The following is a 20,981-nucleotide window of genomic DNA, read 5'->3' on the forward strand; positions in this document are numbered from 1 at the left end:
ACTAATTGGCTTAGTGTTCACCAAATGAGATGACAGTATGGGGGCACTTTCCATCCCCAGAGTGACATGTATGACATGATTTTGGTAGGGGGATAAAGTCACATTTAAATGGTTTTTGGTGCTGCTTTTCTGGGGTACCCTTCTGCATTTCACTTTCCTAAGTGCTATGACAAATCTGAGATGCAGGCAGAGTTTAGCACTGTACACAACAGAGACATGTTGTCATGGCGAAGAGATGTGTCTGCCTTTTAGTTTGTACATTCAACTTCTGTAAAAAGTGTGTGTGTGTGTGTGTGTGTGCACACGCTACAGAGTCACTCACCACTTTGAGGATCTACCTTTTGGAAGTTATACTTTGACCTAGTTTTCTAAAGAAAATAAAAAGTGCTAACTTTTCCAGAAATTTATGTTAACTATGTTATGTGGTATGTTAAAGGAATTCCTTTGCAATATAAATTTTTAGTTCTAAACATACTGCTCCTCTATAAAATAAAATTAGCCATATCAGTTACCCCCCAAATGGAGGAATATATAGATGTGTGTGTGTGGCACTGGGTGTCTATGTTTATATGCATGTGAATTAATAGGAGAGACATCGTAAGATGTGTCCCAGGAGTAGTTCATTATTGACAGTGCATAATCCACCATTCTGAATATAGTTTGATAATATATAATTCACCATTCTGAATATAGGTAATTTCTTTTAAAGTACTTGTTATGGATTTATGTTTGACTGCTAAAAATATTGATACTTTGTAGGTGAGTGTTATTATGCTTTAAATAGATATGTTATTTTAATTACTGAATAAGAAACATTTAGAGGTGGGGGAGGAGGAAGTGGAAGCTAGTGGTGAAAAGGTATAGCCTTGCAGTTCTAAGCTGAATAAGTACAGGGCTGTGGTGTACAGCCTGGTGGCTGCGGATCATACTGCTGTGTGACAGGACAGCTGGTGAGAGAGTTAGTCCTAAGAGTTCTCATCACAAGGAGAAAATTTTTTAAAAATTGTTTTTCATGTTATTGTGTCTATATGAGATGGTGAATGTTAGCTGCATCTTTGTGGTGCTCATTTTACAATTATTTATAACCCAAAACATCATACCGTATGCCTTAAACTTATGCAGCAGTATATTCAATTATTTCTCAATCAGACTGGAAAATAAAAGATGCATGTTGAAAATCTTACTTTTACAGATAAAGATAGAGTGAAACACTAGGTGTTGTTAAAGCCTGTGCGGGGCTCTCTGACTTTTGTTTGAAACATATGTTATATATATATAAGGTTTATATGTATGTTTTCGCATTCTTGTTTTCTCCAATAGGACCATCTGTTGTTCGTTATCATCTGCCCAAGATGTTGTTATTGTGGAGAAATGTTTTTCCTCGTTCTCTAAAGGAGTTGGAGGCTGAGAAGGCCCGAGGCGATTCTTTTACTTGGCAGGTAACATTGGAAGGTCGTGCCGGAGCTTTATGTGGTAAGAACTGAAAGGATTGTACTCTCAGAATATTATTTTATTACTAAAATATTTGTGAGGGGAAGGAAAATCACTGCTTCAAATTTTTATTTTAGTGTGTAATGACAAATTCATAGACTTGTAGATTTAGAGAGAAGCATTATAAATAACCTGTGCCGGTTTGCTAATTTTGCGATGGAAATGAAGCTGAGACTCTGAGAGGACGTTAGCATTAGGGGTAAGGTGAGAGCCAGAGCCCAGGCCTTTGATTCCCAGTGATTGCAGTTGTCCACCTGTCACAGAGGCACTGGCCACCAAGTAAACAGCCTGGTGGGTATTCGAAGAAGAAACTCAGGATCTTCAAGGTCACTGAGTTGACAGTAAGTCTTTTCATAATGGACACAGCTAGCATTTTCAAATCTGCAAATGCTGATGCATTTTTTTCCAGACATCATTGTTACAAAAATTATGAATAAAGTTATTTTTGTTTAGAAGCTAGCAACTTACAGGAAAGGCTCACGTTTGGTTTCCTTTGGGAATTAGAATTACACTGGGTGATGCTATTCTTTTTTGGTTTATCTCAGAGTGAAAAGTGCTTCTTTTTCCAAGTTGTGGGAAACAGATATATGCTAAAGCATAAGGGCGGCAGGGCAAGGGGTCCTTTTTGTTCCCACACATCTAAGAGCTGTTTTTGTCTTAGTTCTGTTGCTAAAGAGGCAGCAAAGATGTTCCCTCTCACTGAGCTATTTTGTGCGCTCTCGGTTTTATCTTGAAGCTGCATTCTTTGTAGTTATCTGAATTTAGTGATGTTATAAGACCTTTGATTTCCCACTCACAGAAATCTCCCTACTAGATACCTTCCCTCCCTCCACCTTTCTTCTAGGCTCTTCTAATGATTTTTCTCTGTAGTTGCAGTTAGTTCTTCTTTCGGTTTGACCTGATTTCAGAGCCTTATATTGTATAATAATGGAGAACTATAGGTATCTTTATGTAATTCTGTAATTTTTTAAATTTTCACAAAAGCTATCCTAAATCTGTTCTTTTAAAAATTTTATCTAGCAATGAGGAGTTTTGTTGCACATTGCTCCGAGCTCCTAACTGAAGATGTGATTAGAAAATTGATGACTCCTATTGAATGTGCCATGACTATGATGTCACAGTAAGTAAGCAATTAGGACAAATTAACATCAGTTTTACATATTTATAAACAGTGATGTCTTGTACTTCTCTATAATATCATATACGAAATGTATAAAACTTTACTGTTTTAAAATGACCTTAAAAATTATAGTAATGGTATGGATTGAAATAAAATTGTGTTTTATAGTGTGCCAGTAAAGGCCACAGAATAAACTAAAATGAGAATGTAATACTCACCAGTGTATTTTGGCGGCTCATCGATACATTGCTGAAAATGCTTTAAGTAATACTTACTCTGGTAAGCTGTTACCAACTATACTTTTGATATTTTAGCATTCCGTCTGTAATTAAAGCCCATGGAGCTCATCTGAAAGCCAGTGCTGCAATGGTCCGTTTAAGACTTTACGATATCTTGGCTTTGTTACCTCCAAAAACTTATGAAGGTAAATAAAATTTATGGTATCTAGTAAAAATTCTTCAATTTACCTCTCCAGTTCTTCACACAGTATTATAGAGTTCTGACCAAGGCTCTCCCATGACTTTGCAGAGGAAGACAACTATTTTACTTTTCTTCATATGAAGAAACTAACACTTGTGGGGCACTTACTGTGCTCCTGGTCTGTTCTAATCCCTTTACATGTATTATCTCCTTTGACTCTAACCACAGCTTTATGACGTAATTCAGCTATATTTTATAGATGAAGAGCCTTGGGTACAGAGAGGTAATGTAACTTGCCCAAGTCTGAGATTTAGTAAGCGGTAGAGCTTGGATTCAGAGCCAGCTGGTTCAGCTTTAAAGCCTATGCTTTTATTTATCTTTTTAAAAGATTTTTATTTATTTGTTTGAGAGAGAGATTGAGCACAGTAGGGGTGAGGCAGAGGGAGAAGCAGACACCCCACTGAGTAGGAAGCCCATTGTGGGGCTGGATCCCAGGACCCCAGGATCATGAGCTGAAGGCAGATGTTTTACTGACTGAGCAACCTAGTCACCCCTCTTTCCTCTTAATTATTATCCTGAACTGCTTCATATATATTATAATATAGACAATAATTTAGGAATCTTGACAGAGAATAATAATATACTTTATAGACATCAAATATTATATAAAATGCTAATGTTAAAGTAAGCTATTGATCTGTGTTCAGTTTAGCCATACCCAAGAATTCTGATGTGTTATGGTTCAGTGTTTGCACATCATTGCATAATTTTTTTTTTTTTAAGATTTTATTTATTTATTTGACAGACAGAGATCACAAGTAGGCAGAGAGGCAGGCAGAGAGAGAGGAGGAGGAAGCAGGCTCCCTGATCATGACCTGAGCCGAAGGGAGGCTTTAACCCATTGAGCCTCAGGTGCCCCTCATTGGGTAATTAATAATAAACAATAATTGTGTCATATTTAATATATTTAAAGAGATATTTAAATCATTACGATATATTTAATATATTTAAATTTATTAAATTTAAGTGTGAACATTTAATAGAAATATTTCCTCTGAGTGTTTCTGTTACTTTAAAAATTTGGGCTAAAAGGTATAATACAGTAATACACTTGATCTTAGACAAAAGGCTGGGAAGCGATAGAAAGGCATAATACCATTATTGTAGGTTAAAATCAGCATTAAAATATTTAATACAGATTTTTTTTTTTAAAGAGAACAGGGACTTAATTATTTTATCCCTGTAGAACATGTTGCTTCTTTTTGTGAGCAGTGATTGTAATTTTCATAAAAATTATTCTTTCATGTCTGATCTGAAGTTCTATTTTTTAGGATCTTTCAACGCACTTCTGAGGGAACTGGTAGCAGAATTCACTTTGACTGACAATTCGGCGAACACAACTACTTCCCTCCTCAGATCCCTCTGCCATTATGATGACAGCGTTCTTCTAGGTTCCTGGCTTCAAGAAACTGATCATAAATCAATTGAAGACCAGGTAGCAAACCGTACAGGGAACTGAAATATAACTTAATCAAAAGCAGTGGTGTTATTATACATTGTCATTTAAAAAGAAAATATTGCAGACTAAAGTTTAATTTTATTTTGGCTTTCTTAGACATTTAAGGATAGCTTCCTGATGTAGATAAATAGTGAAAAAAGGTAAATTTCTTATGTTCTTTCAAAAGAGTTACCACAGCTTCTTTTAATTTTTTTTTTTTTTTGTGGGTTTAAGTTATTCCTGATATTGTTTTGCTTGCACTTTTTAAGGTGGGCAGTATAAAAATGTTTTAGAATAAATAAGCATTCTTAAAATTATATAAGATATAAAATTATACAATTTTATGTATGTGTAAAATTGTACAATTACTGATGGCTTTTTTTCTGGATAAATCATATTTTTATCTATTTAAAAATTTTGTGATTCAATCATTCTTGTGGGGTTTTTTTGTTGGAAATTTTCAGATTCAGTCATTCTTGTTTTTTTATTGTTGATATTGCTAACCTTTTTTTCTATCTCACATTCTATTTTTCTTGACTAATACTCATTCAAGGAGATTTTGAATGATTTTTACGTCATTTTTTTTTTTTTTTTTTGTAGCTCCAGCCAAACAGCGCATCTGGAAGTGGGGCTCTGGAGCATGATCCATCCTCCATTTACTTACGCATACCTGCCGGAGAAGCTGTGCCTGGTCCTCTCCCACTTGGGGTTTCAGTCATTGATGCTTCCGTGGCTCTTTTTGGTGTAGTGTTTCCTCATGTGTCTTATAAACACCGGTTAGTATAAAGGCTATCAGGTAATTTTAGTTAAATATAAATTCTACCAGAGGAGTGGTGGTTAGCAGGATGGATGGGTTAAGGAGGTGATGGGGATTGATGAGGGCGCTTGTTTTTATGAGCACCGGGTGTTGTATGGAAGTGTTGAATCACTAAATTGTGCACGTGAAGCTCATATTACACTGGATGTTCGTTAACTGGAATTTAAATAAAAAGTTTAAAATAAAATAAATAAATAAAATTTAAAGTATTTAACATAAAGTTATCTATTAGGAAAAAAAATACATAAATCATACTCAAAGATTTTCCCATCCCAGTTACCTACAATAAAGTGAATTACTACTTAAATAATAGGCTTATAAATTTAATGACCTAAGTGACCACATACATGATTGAAAAAAAATTGCATGAAAATTCCATATAATTTGAAGCTGTTTTTAAGATTTGGCTCTGTGTACTAGCATCCGGTACCATTGTCTTGTGGACTGTGTCTTAAACAGCAAGATTTTCATTTCAGTAGTTCATTTTCCAGTTTATAAGTAGGTTTTCACTATATCTTTAATGAGGAATTCATTAAATAAGTTTGCTAATAAGTCTTTTGTTTTTGTTGCTGACGAAGTTAATGAGTGAGGTATTTGCTCTGTAATAAGGTTTGTCATTCCTTTTGAGTCTGGAACTTGGGAAATTAAAATAACGGTTGTTTTTCTAAAAGGAGCATGTTGGTTTGCTATATTCTTTGTACAGACACTCTCCCTAACTTTATTAGACATTTTGTCCATGTATGGTGGTTTCTCAAACGGAAGAGTGAAAATGTGTATACCATGTTTACATATATGTACATGTATAACTACAAGAGTAGTTATTTCTGGTTAGTAACTTTTTGTTACTAGTCTTCAAATTAAATGAAATGAATATTTTATAAAAAAAACTTTTTTAAAATAAATTGTTTTAAAAGATTATGTACTTAAGGTCAGTTATAGGCAAATGATGCTTAACAGTAGTGTTGGAGACATGGGTCTCTTATGTGTGTGCTTGAAGTCAGTGTGAATAGTGTGCTGCTTCCTCATCCACAGAAGATATACATAGCATTAAAGTGGTCAGTTTTAGCCTCCAGTAACTCTAACTGGAGCTGCTACTGGAGACTAGATGATTTCTTCCTCAGTGATTTTGGAGAATGCTCTGACCTGAGACCTATGGGCTATTTTATACTGAGCTTAAATCCTTATAGTGACCTTAGGGAGATACTGATTTCCTGCTTTAGTTCATAGTTATTTTAGTACTAAATCCAACTTCCCAGCATTCCTTTGCCCAACCCATTTATTTTTAGAATCTGAAATGATCTCATTCTCTTTTATCAGAATAGTCTCAAATGGCTGTGATTTTTTTTTTGCTGTCTCATTTAAATAATTTGAAATAATAAAAAAAATTCACTTCTGATTTTCTACATTAAAAAAAAAATTACCACAGCTAAATCTTTTTCAAAATCTCCCAGTTAGCTTCTGAGAATAGGACATGAGTTACTGTCTTCTTCCATGTGAGGTATTTTATTTTATTTTGTATTTATTTATTTATTTTTATATGTTTAGTTAGCCACCGAATGGTACAACATTAGTTTTTGATGTAGTGTTCAGTGATTCATTAGAGTATTTTAAAAGAAGAGAAAAATTATGCCACATTTTAACATTTCTAACTTAAAAATCTTCTGCATAGATGCATAATTAATGATTGTTATTCTATTCAAGAAACCTTGAGCACCTACTATATGCCAGGCACTTTGTTAGATGCTGGGGTTAACATCAGAGAACATTGAAATTATGACCTTATTTTGTTAATTGAAACTTAATGTTTAGTTGCTTGCTTTGTTACAGTTTTTTTTTTAAATTATTATATTCAGTTAGCCACCGCTTTTTGATGTAGTGTTCAGTGATTCATTAGTTGTGTATAACACCAAGTGCTCATCATACCACATGCCCTCCTCAATACCCACCATCCCCATTCCATCCCCAAACCCTCAGTTTGTTTCCCAGAGTCATAGTCTCATGGTTCATCTCCCTCTCCCTCTCTTATTTGTGCCCCTTCAGTTTTCCCTCCCTTCCCCTATGGTTCTCCATGCTATTCCTTATGTTACACATGTGAGTGAAACCATATGGTAACTGTCTTTCTCTTTTCTCTGCTTGACTTATTTCACCCAGCATAATCCCCTCCAGTTCCATCCATGTCTTTACAAATGGTGGGTATTCATCCTTTCTGCTGGCTGAGTAATATTTCATTGTCTATATGGACCACATCTTCTTTATCCATTCATCTGTTGAGGGGCATCTCAGCTTTTTCCACAGTTTGGCTACTGTGCCAGGTAAAAACCACATGTCCCTGTATCAATTCAGGAGGAAGAGATCTGGTTTAAATCAGTTGCAGGAATGAAATAGAAATGAAACAGCGTGGGACATTATTTGTTATACACTTAGCTGTTGCTCTTACTTCTGTTTTCTGAGCCATATATGAGTGAAAAGTATTGCTAATGTTATCTTTCTTCTATGATTATAGATTACAAATGTTGGATCACTTTGCTGAATGTGTTAAACAAGCCAAAGGTGTCCGCCAGCAGGCTGTGCAGCTTAATATTTTTACTGCTGTTCTTAGTGCATTAAAGGTATTTACTTTTAAAGCATAAGTATTCTGAAATAAGATTTTAATTAATGTCTTTAATAAGACATGTATATCTAGACCATTATGATAATTATATGTGTATCACTTGATAACTATGTTTTTATATTAAATTGTTAGAAACTACTTATTAGGCTCATTGTAATTAAATAAGTGTTTTCTATTTTAATAATATTCAAGTTCATGTTTCAATGTGACCTTTCAGATTTTACAAGTGCTAGTAAGTTCTTTCAGAATTTTCAAAGATGTCTAATGCAATCTGATATTCTACTGGAGGCTGACCAGACAAAACTTAAGTTCAGTTTGTGGTTAGACCATAAATCAGGAGAGGCTATGTAGTACACCTGAAAAAGGCTGCATTGGGAGACTCTGTTCTGGTTTAGCTCTCGTTAGGTTTATGTCTTGTGCAGTTCCTTTAATCTTTTAAACTTTGGTTTCTACATATATGTAGTAGAATAACGTATTTTGCCTGTCTCTCAGAGTTCATGTACTGTTCTTTGCAGCCTCTCATGATGTATTTGAAAACTTTTTATATTGCTCAGCACTAAGCTTATTATAAAGTTTTATTTGTAAAATAAAATGGCAGCAAGTACAAGTGTTTAAATGGGCATGAATTAAATCATGTTTTGTAAACATTGTGGAAGAGGGACATAGTTATTGATTATAGTAATACAAGTTTATATCATTTGTATAACTGTTAGTATATGCCCTATTTAAAGACCATCAGCTAAGACCAACATCTGAGTTTTTTAAAAAAGAATTGGGTAGTCATGGTCTCCCTTAGTGTTTGGAAGGCTAGTGTACCAACTGTAATATTTGTCCACAGAACACTTGTCTTCATAGATTTGCTCACTAATGCCTCTCTTGTAGTTAACATTTCCTTTGGCACCATGAGTTGGATTTTGTTATCAAGTTCCATGACAGTAAGTGTACCTAGAACAGAGATAATTGACATTTAATATGATGAACAAACTGTATCAATATTCAGTTACTGATATTTTTACCCCATTTTGTCTTTTTATACTTACTGAATGTACTCTTTTTTAAAAAAAAATTATTTATTTATTTGACAGAGAGAGACAGGGAGAGAGAGGGAACACAAGCAGGGGGAGTGGGAGAGGGAGAAGCAGGCTTCCCGGTGAGCATGGAGCCCAGTGTGGGCCTCGATCCCAGGACCCTGGGACCATGACCCGAGCCGAAGGCAGACGCTTAATGACTGAACTGTCCAGGTGCCCTGAATGTACTCTTGATGACATAATTATCTTCTCTGAAATTTTTATATAAATAAATCAAAGTTTGTACTCATCAGACCTTTTGCTTACTTAAAGTTCTAATGATAAATGTCAATCAGTTGAATGATAGTTGATTTAATAGTAGAGTGTCCTTGGGGCGCCCGGGTGGCTCAGTGGGTGGCTCTCTCTCTGCCTACTTGTGATCACTGTCTGTCAAATAAATAAATAAAATCTTTAAAAAAAATAGTAGAGTGTCCTTTTATATAAAAACAATTTATGAGCATAGTCTTTGGATAGAGACACTTCTAGGGATTGTTCATTTTAGGGCTGATTGACTGTAACTATGTTATGTATCATGTTCTGAATCATGTTTAGGAAAGTGATTACTGTCGATCTAACAGGTTGATTCTAGATGTAGTATATACATATGAAAGATGGTTGAAGAGAGGAATAGGTAAAATCGGTGAAGGGGATTAAGAGATACAGATTTACAGTTATAAAATAAATAGGGCACAGAAATGTAGCACGGGGAATATAGTTAATAATAGTGTAATAATGTTGTGTAGTGACACATGGTGACTGCACTTATGATGAGCTAGCTTAATGCACAAAATTATCCAATCACTGTGCTGTACAGCTGAAACTAATGTTGCATGTCAACTATACTTCAGTTAAAAAAAAGATGGTTGACACACGCACCCCTATTTTATAGAGCATTATTTATAATAGCAAAGACATGGAAGCAGCCCAAGTGCCCATTAGTAGATGAATAGATAAAGAGGAGGTGGTATATATATGCAATATTACTCAGCCATAAAAGGAATGAAATCTTGCCATTTGCAATGACATGGATGGACTTAGAAGTACAATGCTAAGTGAAATAAATCAGAGAAAGACAAATACCATATGATTTCACTGATACGTGGAATTTAAGAAACAAAACAAATGAGCAAAGGGAAAAAGAGTGATAAACCAGGAAGCAAACTCTTTTTTTTTTTAAAGATTTTATTTATTTATTTGACAGAGAGAGATCACAAGTAGGCAGAGAGGCTGGCAGAGAGAGAGAGGAAGGGAAGCAGGCTCCCTGCTGAGCAGAGAGCCCAATGCGGGACTCGATCCCAGGACCCTGAGATCATGACCTGAGCCGAAGGCAGTGGCTTAACCCACTGAGCCACCCAGGCGCCCCCAAACTCTTTAACTATTGAGATGAAACTTGTTATCAGAGGGGAGGTGCATGGGGGGATGGGTGAAATAGATGATGGGGATTAAGGAGTGCACTTGTCATGATGAGCACTGGGTGATTAAAATAAAAACTTAAAAAAATGAAAAGGTGGTTGGAAAAAAGTGGGTGAAGTGGATATATTTACAGAGATTGCAGCACATTTTTTTAAAAAACTTTATGTGAATTTTGAATTGCCTTTTTTTTTTTTCTTTTAAATAACTATAGGGTCTGGCTGAAAACAAAAGTACGTTAGGACCTGAGGAAGTTCGTAAATCTGCTCTGACTCTGGTTATGGGTGCTCTGGACAACCCAAACCCCATCTTACGATGTGCAGCAGGGGAAGCTCTTGGAAGAATGGCTCAGGTGGTTGGGGAAGCAACCTTCATTGCTAGAATGGCCCAGTATAGCTTTGACAAGTAAGTGGGTCTGTGTACTGAGAAATACGTTTCTTATAGGGGCAAAGATGTCTTTTAAAGTAATCAGTAAATATAGTAATTGGATGATAGGTTTTCCACATGGTATAACATATGACAAAATTTTGTGTTTTTTTAAATGATCTTAAATTTTTTTTTAATATTTTATTTATTTATTTGACAGAGATCACAAGTAGGCAGAGAGGCAGACAGAGAGAGAGAGAGAGAGAGAGAGAAGCAGGCTCTTGGCTGAGCAGAGAGCCCGATGCGGGACTCGATCCCAGGACCCTGAGATCATGACCTGAGCCGAAGGCAGCGGCTTAACCCACTGAGCCACCCAGGCGCCCAATGATCTTAATTTTTTATTCAGTAATTGTTTAAACTCTATAATCTGGGAAAGTCATTATATTGTAGATACTTTCAGCATGATGAGGTTTCAGCCTTTGAATGTTACATAATGGAATCAAGAGGATAGTTAATAGGACTTCTCTCAATTAGTTACATGTATTCTTCTCTGAAATGGTGCTCTGGTAGTCCCTTTCTCTCTCCCCCCCCCTTTTTAAAATTCTATTTTATTTTTTCAGTGCTCCATGCAATATGTGCCCTCCTTAATACCTACCACCAGGCTCACCTAACCCCTTATCCCCCTCCCATCCAAAACTCTGTTTGTTTCTCAGAGTCCACAGTCTCTCATACTTCCTTTTCCCCTCCGATTTCCCCCAATTCACTTGTCCTTTCCTTCTCCTAATGTCCTCCATGTTATTCCTTATGCTTCACAAGTAAGTGAAACCATTTGATAATCGGTAGTCCCTTTCTCTTATCTCTGCTCCCCACATTATACTTCTTGTTAATTAGTCACTTTTTGGAATAAGCCATTCTTTTCCTAACTGCCAGCAAGTTTATCATCTCTTAAATCATCCCTGAAACGGGAAAGGTTAGTGTTAGATTTTAAGGATTTCTTTGCTGTTTTAATTAAAAAGAGTGGTCTCAGAGCTCCAAATAAGTATGATTAAGATGATGCAGTTATTAATGACTCTTGGTTGTTAGGCAAGTACTTAAGTAGAGAAGTTGAAAATCAGGTGTGGTCAAGAACTGATACTTGAGTTAGGTAATAACTATTCTCAATGGTTATTTATTTTGAGTACTAATTACACTAAAATAGGCCATAATCTTTTTTTTTAAAGATTTTATTTATTTATTAGAGAGAGAGAGCATGCACAAGAAGGGGAGGGTTAGATGGAGAAGCAGACTCCCCACTGAGCAGAGAGCCTGATGCAGGACTTGATCCTAGGACTCCAGGATCATGACCTGAGCTGAAGGCAGTCACTTAACCAACTGAACCACCCAGGCGCTGTAGGCCATAATCTTTCATGAGAGAGGTGGGGGGAGACTATGGTGGTGAAGCAGTAGTCCTGAAGAAAAAGTATTTTCTTTCTTGGTTATGGGAGGATGGTTTTCCCTGTTGTCAAACATGAACAGCAGTTTGTCTGGTTATAGGATAATGCCCCAGTGGATTGTTTGAATCACTAAGGATAATACGAACAAGCAGAAGATATCTATTCCCAGATACTTCCTCTTCTGCAGGATGACTTCTGCCATTTTCTAGCAACAGAGCAGTTTTGCTTTTCCAAGTATATGTCATTGATTCTAAAATCGGTTTTCGTTAAAGATGTTTTTAAATATACAACAGATCTTACCTTTTAATGGTTTGTGCTCTGTTAGTAATAGGTAAAATAAGAATGTATTTGTTTGGAAAACTTCAGAGTGGTAATTTTGTTTTGTAGTTCAAGGAGTTTTAACTTTACAAGTATTTTGAGTATTTATTTTTTACTTATTCTGGTGAAACACAAAGACTTTCATTTATACCTGTCTGGTTAATGCTTTACAAGTATTTTCAGTGCCTAGTTTCATTAACTTTTCCAAATCCTTGATTATGATTTAAAGTTAAGTATTACATGCATTTTAAGTTACCCATTTTTCACAATTCATCTGACATTAGAATTTGTTTTAAATTTTCTGTAAAACATCATAATTAATCGGCGGCATTTTTTGTTTTTTTGTTTTTTATTTAAATTCAATTAATCAATATACATTTTTTTCTTCATTTTATACTACCATATAAAGTAATGGTACATTTAAAAATCTGTGGTATCTTTTTTTTTTTTAAGATTTTATTGATTTATTTGACAGAGATCACAAGTAGGCAGAGAGGCAAGCAGAGTGAGAGGAGGGGAAGCAGGCTCCCTGCAGAGCAGAGAGCCTGATGCAGGGCTTGATCCCAGGACCCTGAGATCATGACCTGAGCCGAAGGCAGAGGCTTAACCCACTGAGCCACCCAGGTGCCCCAAATCTGTGGTATCTTAGGGTCAGTTGGGTGGCTCAGTGGGTTAAGCATTGGCTCTTGATCTCAGCTCAGGTCTTGATCTCAGGATCATGAGTTCAAGCCCCACATTGGGCTCTACACTGGATGTGGAGAGTACTTAAAAAAATAAATAAATAGGGGTCCTTGGGTGGCTCATTCGGTTAAGCCTTCAACTTTTGGTTTCAACTCAGGTCATAATTTCAAGGTCTTGAGATCAAGCCCCTACATGGGCTCCCTGCTCAGTGGGGAGTCAGCTCACCCCCCCTCTCTCTTTCTCTCTCTCCCTCTGTCCCTCCCCCTGCTCGTGCACTCTCTGTTTGTAAAATGAATAAATGAATCTTTGGAATAAATAAATAAATAAAAGTAAAAATAAGGATATGTGGTATCTTAGATTAGCTTTAAAAAGTCTCAGTGTCCTCCTGTTTCGTTATAGTAGAATGTTTTCACCTACACTATCTTTTGTTGATTTAGTATCTATGAAAAGCCAAAAGTACTTACACATACAGATCTGTCAGCTATATTTACACACTGAAGTCTTATGCCATCTTAGCATTTAAAGAGGAATCATTCCTATAAACCGTTCTAGTTAACAGGGAGCTACTTCAACTGCTTAAGTTCAGAGGGAAATAAAATCATTACTGGTTGAATTTGTTTCCATTCAAACTGAAAATCACTTTGAGACCCCTGGGAAATATATATTCTTACAGCTTAGATTATTTGCTCTATATTGAATAGATGATTATCACTGAGACAAGTGACCCAGCTTTTTATCTCACTGAAATGTTGCCTTTCAAAAAGTACCAACATGAAAGCAGTTTTGTAATCTATGTAATGCTTTAGAATTCACAGATTGCATTCATTCTTAACTTCTTTCATTCCCCAAAATGACTGCAATGGAGAAACTGAGTCATAGTGAGATAGAGGTTACTTATCCAAGGATGTAATACGTTAGAAATACTGCTAAGAATAGACATAGTTTACTTCCTTCATTACTACATTTCTTCATATCTGTTTCATGATAGCCCTTGGGATTTTTCTTTCTTCACCGTAGGCAAACTGACCAACCACAGTCTTGGTGATGGATTTTTAATCTCTTGGCTTTATTTTACTTTTATGGGTTTAACAGAAATTTGGTCATGAATGACTTACTGAGAGTTATAATACAATTCTGAAAATGCAATCAAAGTTTATCTCTAGACATCTTTGTTATTTTAGGTGTTCTGTTTTAAACTCTCTACATTGCTACTTACATATGAATAAAATAATGAAATCTATTCTTTCAAATAAACATTAAAAATCTATACAGGACTTGCACTGCCAGTCATGGTGGAAGAACAGGGGCTGGGTTTTTGCTGCAGTCTTAAACAATTGGAAAGCCAGATAAAATAAATGAAAGAATGGTTTTCAGATATTGGACAACAGCCAGCATAGAGCAGTGATCCCTGAGAAATGGGAAACAAACAAGGGGAACACTATAATTGCTCCAGATTTCTGCTTGGAAAGAGTTTCCAGGCTGAAATGCAGGGATAGGAACCCTAAACCTAACTGAGGTAAGGAGAAAGAACTTGGAGTTTTGAGAAATCAACGTAGCTAGAAGGTGTGGAATAGAATATGTAAGAGGAGAGAGCTGTACAGAAAGAGAGCTACGAGCAGAGTCATCTATGTGCAGGAGGAAACTGACCAAGACCAGGAAAAACAAACAAACAAACAAAAACCCCAGAAAAGAACAGGTGAATAGGTGGACAGAGTATGAAACAATCCCCAGGGCTCACACATGATTCCTACTGTCCAGATTGGAAAAACCTCCTAAAATGGAGTTGTCAGAAGGATACTGCCTTAGTAGTGAAGACAATATTGACCCACTCTAAAACAATTTAAAAGCAGGCTTTGAAAGGATCAAACTAATTCTAATGAATAAGAATATTCTAGAACAAAGCCCAATAGTATTTAAAGAAACACCGCTAATGTAGCACCTAATATCGTAAAACGTATAGGACCCACTATCCAATCCAAACTAAGATGTTTAAAGAAGCGGGAAAGTAAGATCTGTTACTAAGAGAGTATATCAGTCATTGGAAACTGGCCCAGAAATGGAAGAGATGATGGAATTAGCAATGAAGAATACTGAAAAATATGCTCCATATTTTTAAGGAAGTATAAGAAAAATCCGAGCATGATGAAAAACAAAATGAAATTCATAAAACAACCCAGGGAAAACTTCAAGAACTGTAAAATACTTCAAATGAAAAAAATGCAGTGGTTGGGATTAACAGAAGATTAGAAATTGTGGTAGGAAAAAAAGTGATGTTGAACACCTGGAAGTAGAAACTGTTCCAAAGGAAGCACAGAAAAAAGACAGGGCAGAAAAATGAACAAGAGTCTCAGTGACTTCTAGAACAATGTCAAGCTTACATTCATGTAATTGAAATCTTAGAAGTAAGGGTAGATCAAAAAATATTTGAAGAAAGAGTAGACAGAAATTTTCAGTTTTGATGACAACTATACATTTACAAATCCAGTGACTTCCAACAAACCCCAGATGGAAGAAAGACAAAAGAAAAGTATATCATAATCAAATTCCTTAAAGCCATGATAAAGAGAACATAAAAGCAGCCAGCGGGGAAAAGACATCATGCAGAGGAACAAAAATAACAATTTCAGCAGGCTTCTGATCATAAACTGTGCAAGCAGGAGACAGTAGAATGACCTAGAACGTTATACCCAGTGAAAATGCTTTTCAAAACTGAAGTTTTAATAAAAACTTTCAGGCTGTGAAAAGTTGGGTAATTCATTGCTTACAAGGTATACCATAAGAAATGTTAAAAGAAGCTTTTTGCACACATACAAAAAAAGATGATACCAGATGGAAATTTGGATGTGTATATAGAAGTGAAGAGTGCCCAAAGTGGTAGATATGTAGATGAATATAAAGATGCATTCGTCTATAAGTCTATTTTAAAATGACCTGTTATTTTTATTCTCATTTTTAATTTATTTCTTATTGTTGTTGTTTGGTTTTTATTTCATAATCATATACTTAACTGTGCAATCCAGTTAGACTTGGAGGGGAATAAGGAGAATATGGTACTCAGAGAACTGCAGCGAGAGCGTAAAGATTTTAGGGTATTTTGAACAGATGAGGGTGAAAGGGTGCTCTCCTGAGCTACAGAAGTAATGGTCTGGTAGTTAAGATAAAAGGCAAGTCAAATTTAATAGATTTGTCCACAATCAGCAATAGTGATCTCTTTGCTGGTCTTGCCATTCCTGGACGCAGAGCACTCTATGGCTTCCATAGTATTCATGCCCTCTTTCACTTGCTAGAGACCACAGCCTTGCCATCCAACTGCTCACTCTTGGCATTGCAGGTGAAAAAGCTGGGGACTGTTTGTGTTGGGTCTGGCATTTGTTATAGACAAAATGCCAGGACCCATATGCTTCAGGATAAAATTCTCAACATTATATTTTTCCCCATAGATGGACTTGCCACTAGTGCCATTATGGCATGTGAAGTTACCACCCTGGCACAGAAATCCCCAAATAACCTGTGAAAGCAGGAAGTTGTATAACAGAATCCTTTCTCCTCAGTGCTCAGAGCATGAAAGTTTTCTGTTATCTTTGAAACTTTGTCTGCAAAACAGCTCAAAGGAGATGTGACCCAAGGGGTCACCAACCATGACAATGTTGTACATGGTAGGATTGACCATGGCTGGGTGGCATGGGCAGCTCCTGGGCAGCACAGTCTACAAGCTATTTTTATTCTCATTCTTTTAAAATGTCTTGGAAAGATAATTGACTCTTTAATGCAAATAGAACATATGGTAGTATTTTAATATACAGAGAAGTAAAATACCTGACAACAGCACAGAGAATGGGAAGAGGAAATGGTAGTATACTCTGGTTGTGTATAATATACATGAAAGAATATGATTTTCTTTGAAGGTAGATCATAATGACTTAGAAATATATATTATAAGGGCGCCTGGATGACAGTCCGTTAAGTGTCTGCCTTAAGCTCAGGTCATGGTCTTGGGATTCTGGGATCCTGGGATTGAGCCCTATGTGGGAGCCTCCTTTTCCCTCTACCCTTCCTCCCTGTTTATGCTCTCTCTTTGCAAATAAATAAATAAAATATTTTTTTTAAAAAACAAAATATATAACTAATAAACCAATAGTGGAGATAAAATGGAATCATAAAAAATACTAAATCCAAAGAAGAAAGAGGAAAAGGGAACAAATTAAACCCAACCATACTGATAATTGCATTAAATGAAGTGGTCTAAACCTTAAAAGTAAAAGTTAGGGTTTGTTAGATTAAATAAAAACAAGATCAGGCTCCTGGGCATCTTAATTGGTTAAGCATCTGCCTTCAGCTCAGGTCATGAAGCCAAGGTCCTGGGATCAAGTCCCACATGGGGCTCCCTGCTCAGCAAGCAGTCGGTTTCTGCCTCTCCCTCTCCCTCTGCCCCTTCCCTGGTTGTGCTCTCTCTTGCTCACTCTCTTTCAAATAAATAAAATCTTTAAAATAAATAAAGAAATAAATAAAAACAAGATCTAGGAGCTCTTGGGTGGCTCAGTTGGTTAAGTGTCTAACTCTTAATTTTAGCTCAGGTCATGATCTCAGGCTCTTGGGATTGAGCCACATGTTAGGCTCCCTGCATATCGGGGAGTTTGCTTCTCCCTCTCCTTCTACCCCTCTCCTTCTCCTTGCCCCCACTCATGCTCTCTTCCTTGCTTGCTCTCAAATAAAAAATAAAATCTAAAAAAACAAAAAAAAAAACCCCAAAACAAAAAAGATGATCTAACTGTATGCTGTCTACAAGAAATCCCTTTAACTAAAAGAGAGAGGTTAAAAGTAAAAGGTTAGGAATAATATACGATGAAAACACTAATCCAAAGAAAGCTGAAGTGGCTCTGTTATCAGAAAAAGTAGATTTTGTAACAAAGATTGTTATCAGAATAAATGAGTGATTTCATAATGATAAAAGGATGTATTCCCCAAGAATACATAGCAATTCTCTATGTTTATGTATCTTATACAGTTTTAAAATACATGGAACAAGGAGCACCTGGGTGGCTCAGTCTGTTAAATGTTTGCCTTTAGCTGATGTGATTTCAGGGAACTGGGTTCGAGCCCTGCTCAGTGGGAAGCCTGCTTCTCCCTTTCCCTCTGCCTCTCCTGGCCAGCTCATATTCTCTTTCTCTCTTTCAAATAAATAAATAAAATATTTAAAAAAAATAAGATAAGATAAAATACATGGAACAAAATCTAATAGAAGTGAAAGTCCATAGTTATAGCTGGAGATTCAGCATTCCTCTCTCAGTAATTGATAGAACAGATGCTTCCAAATTATTAAAAATGGATTTTGCCAATATAATCATCTAACTTGGCCTAACTGACATTTAGAGAATACTTTACCCAACAGCAGCAGAATATACATTCTGTCTTTCTGTCTCTCCTTTTCTTAGGCAGTTGAAGGATTTATCAGTGTTACAGTTTTTTTTCCAAAAACCAGCTTTTGGTTTCATTGAGTTTCTCCATTTTTCTGTTTTCTCTTCTACTGATTTCTGCTTTACCTTTTTAACTTGCTTCATGTAAGTAACTATGATTACTTTTTGGTTCAGTTTGCTTTTGTCTTTCTAGGTTCTGAAGGTGGAAGTTTAGGTAATTGATTAAAAACCTTTCTTTACTGATACAAGAATTTTAATGCTATAAATTCACCTTAAAACAATTTAGCTGCATACCATAATTTCCATTTTTTGGAATTAGTTATCTGTCTTTATAAATGTTCTACGTATACTTGAAAAGAATTAAAATTGGTGAATTTTATTGTATACAAACATCTCAATAAAGCCTATTTTAAAGAGTAATATACAGTATCTCCTTTTTATATTTTTTAATTCATTAGGTAGATTTCACAGGGAAAAATGCTTGATGCCTTTAAAGAGGTTCAAATCATAATTAGAGATAATTTTTTATGTGAAAGTTAACATTTTCTTCAGTTCTGTGACTAGAGATATATTTTTTTATATTTTTAAAACTAGTTATAAAAGCAGTTCTTTTATCTAAAACACCAATAATAGGGGCACCTGGATGGCTCACTTGTTAAGTGTCTGCCTTTGGCTCAGGTCATGAGCCCACAGTCCTGGGATCGAGCCCCGCATCAGGCTCCCTGCTCGGTGGGAAGCCTGCTGCACCCTCTCCCACTCCCCCTGCTTGTTTTCCTACTCTTGCTATCAGTCTCTCTGTCAAATAAATAAATCAAATCTTTAAAAAAGTAAAATAAAAAAAAATAAAACACCAATAATAAAAATAGTTTTCAAATGATTCTTGACTTTTTTTTTAAGATTTTATTTATTTATTTGACAGAGAGATAGAGAGCACAAGTAGGCAGAGTGGCAGGCAGAGGGAGAGGGAGAAGCAGGCTCCCAGCTGAGCAGGGAGCCCCATGTGGGACTCGATCCCAGGACCCTGGGATCATGACCTGAGCTGAAGGCAGCCACCTAACCGACTGAGCCACCCAGGTGCCCGATTCTTGACTTTAAGGAATGATGTTTAAAACTGAGAAGTTGTGGGGTGCCTGGGTGGCTCAGTGGGTTAAGCCCTTGCCTTCGGCTCAGATCATGATCTCAGGGTCCTGGGATCGAGCCTCACATTGGGCTTTCTGCTCAGCAGGGAGCCTGTTTCCCCTCTCTCTCTCTGCCTGCTTTTGATCTCTCTCTCCCTCTCTGTCAAATAAATAAATAAAATCTTAAAACTGAGAAGTTGCGATTCTTCTTTCAAATTTTCTCTAAAATAAAAGTAGGCTTTATGCCGTGAAATACATGACTTTAACCAACCATTTTCATTAATCTATATCTCTTGGTAGGGAGTGGAGAAAGAAGTAATCATAACTGTAGTCTTTTCTAATTTCCAGAATAAAGCCCTTTTATGGCTTATAAGCTTTAAATTGCCATAGGGAAATAGGAAAACCAATTCCTGAAGCACAACTTTTTTTCAGGTTGAAATCAGCCCGTGATGTTGTATCCAGAACTGGCCATTCATTGGCTCTGGGTTGCTTGCATCGCTATGTTGGTGGTATTGGCTCAGGACAACATCTGAAAACCAGTGTCAGCATTTTATTGGCTCTAGCACAAGATGGAACATCCTCTGAAGTTCAGGTATAATGTTGATTTTTTTCTTTATTATGAAGTTTTTAAATAATATTTTTAGGACTGTTGTAAAATATTAATGATTCTGCTGATTTAAAAAATGTATTAGAGTCTTTCTCTGTCATTTTATGAGTCTTTTTAATTGTAAAAGTATACAACAGGATTTTATATTTTAACCTAATCTTAAATCTGTCTTATTCTGGGAATTTAACCCAATCATATATGTTTCTTGAAACATAGTTTCTTTTCATTACTTACTGTCTTTTGTACTTGTTTTCTCTTTTCTTTTGCATTTCCTTACATTTGCTAAATTGATCTAGTTTCTTTTAATAACCATTCTGTGTCTCTTCCCACTCATACACCATTCCAGGTCCAGTGTTTTTGGTTGAATCTTCAAGTATCCTCCTGGAATTCTTTGTTTGTTTCTCTTTAAAAATTTTAGTTACAAAGAAATACAACCGCAATGAAAGGCAGGAGGTTTGCTTGTGTGAAAATATACTACACTCTATATACTACACTCTTGATTTGCCACCTCACACTGATGCACCTGTGAAGGTCAGGAGTTTATGAATCCAGTAGCATTCAACTTACCAGCTTTGTACTGGGACTGCAAGTTGGGAAAAGAGACAAATTC

General features: G+C 36.0%; 1 protein-coding gene across 2 annotated transcripts in view; it reads left to right on the forward strand.

Annotated features, from left to right (window-relative positions):
* LOC111158367 (HEAT repeat containing 5B) overlaps positions 1–20,981 on the forward strand; it is a 104,311-nt gene that overhangs the window by 22,806 nt on the left and 60,524 nt on the right. For both annotated transcript variants that reach the window (XM_022520373.1, XM_022520374.1), the window contains 8 exons: positions 1,321–1,473; positions 2,512–2,611; positions 2,926–3,035; positions 4,363–4,526; positions 5,130–5,305; positions 7,850–7,955; positions 10,649–10,839; positions 20,197–20,356. In XM_022520373.1, coding sequence (XP_022376081.1) covers positions 1,321–1,473; positions 2,512–2,611; positions 2,926–3,035; positions 4,363–4,526; positions 5,130–5,305; positions 7,850–7,955; positions 10,649–10,839; positions 20,197–20,356 — 1,160 coding nt within the window. The remainder of the gene's footprint in view (positions 1–1,320; positions 1,474–2,511; positions 2,612–2,925; positions 3,036–4,362; positions 4,527–5,129; positions 5,306–7,849; positions 7,956–10,648; positions 10,840–20,196; positions 20,357–20,981) is intronic.

This window comes from Enhydra lutris, unplaced genomic scaffold, assembly GCF_002288905.1.
Source record: "Enhydra lutris kenyoni isolate GAN:26980312 unplaced genomic scaffold, ASM228890v2 scaffoldscaffold59, whole genome shotgun sequence".
Lineage (NCBI taxonomy): Eukaryota > Metazoa > Chordata > Mammalia > Carnivora > Mustelidae > Enhydra > Enhydra lutris.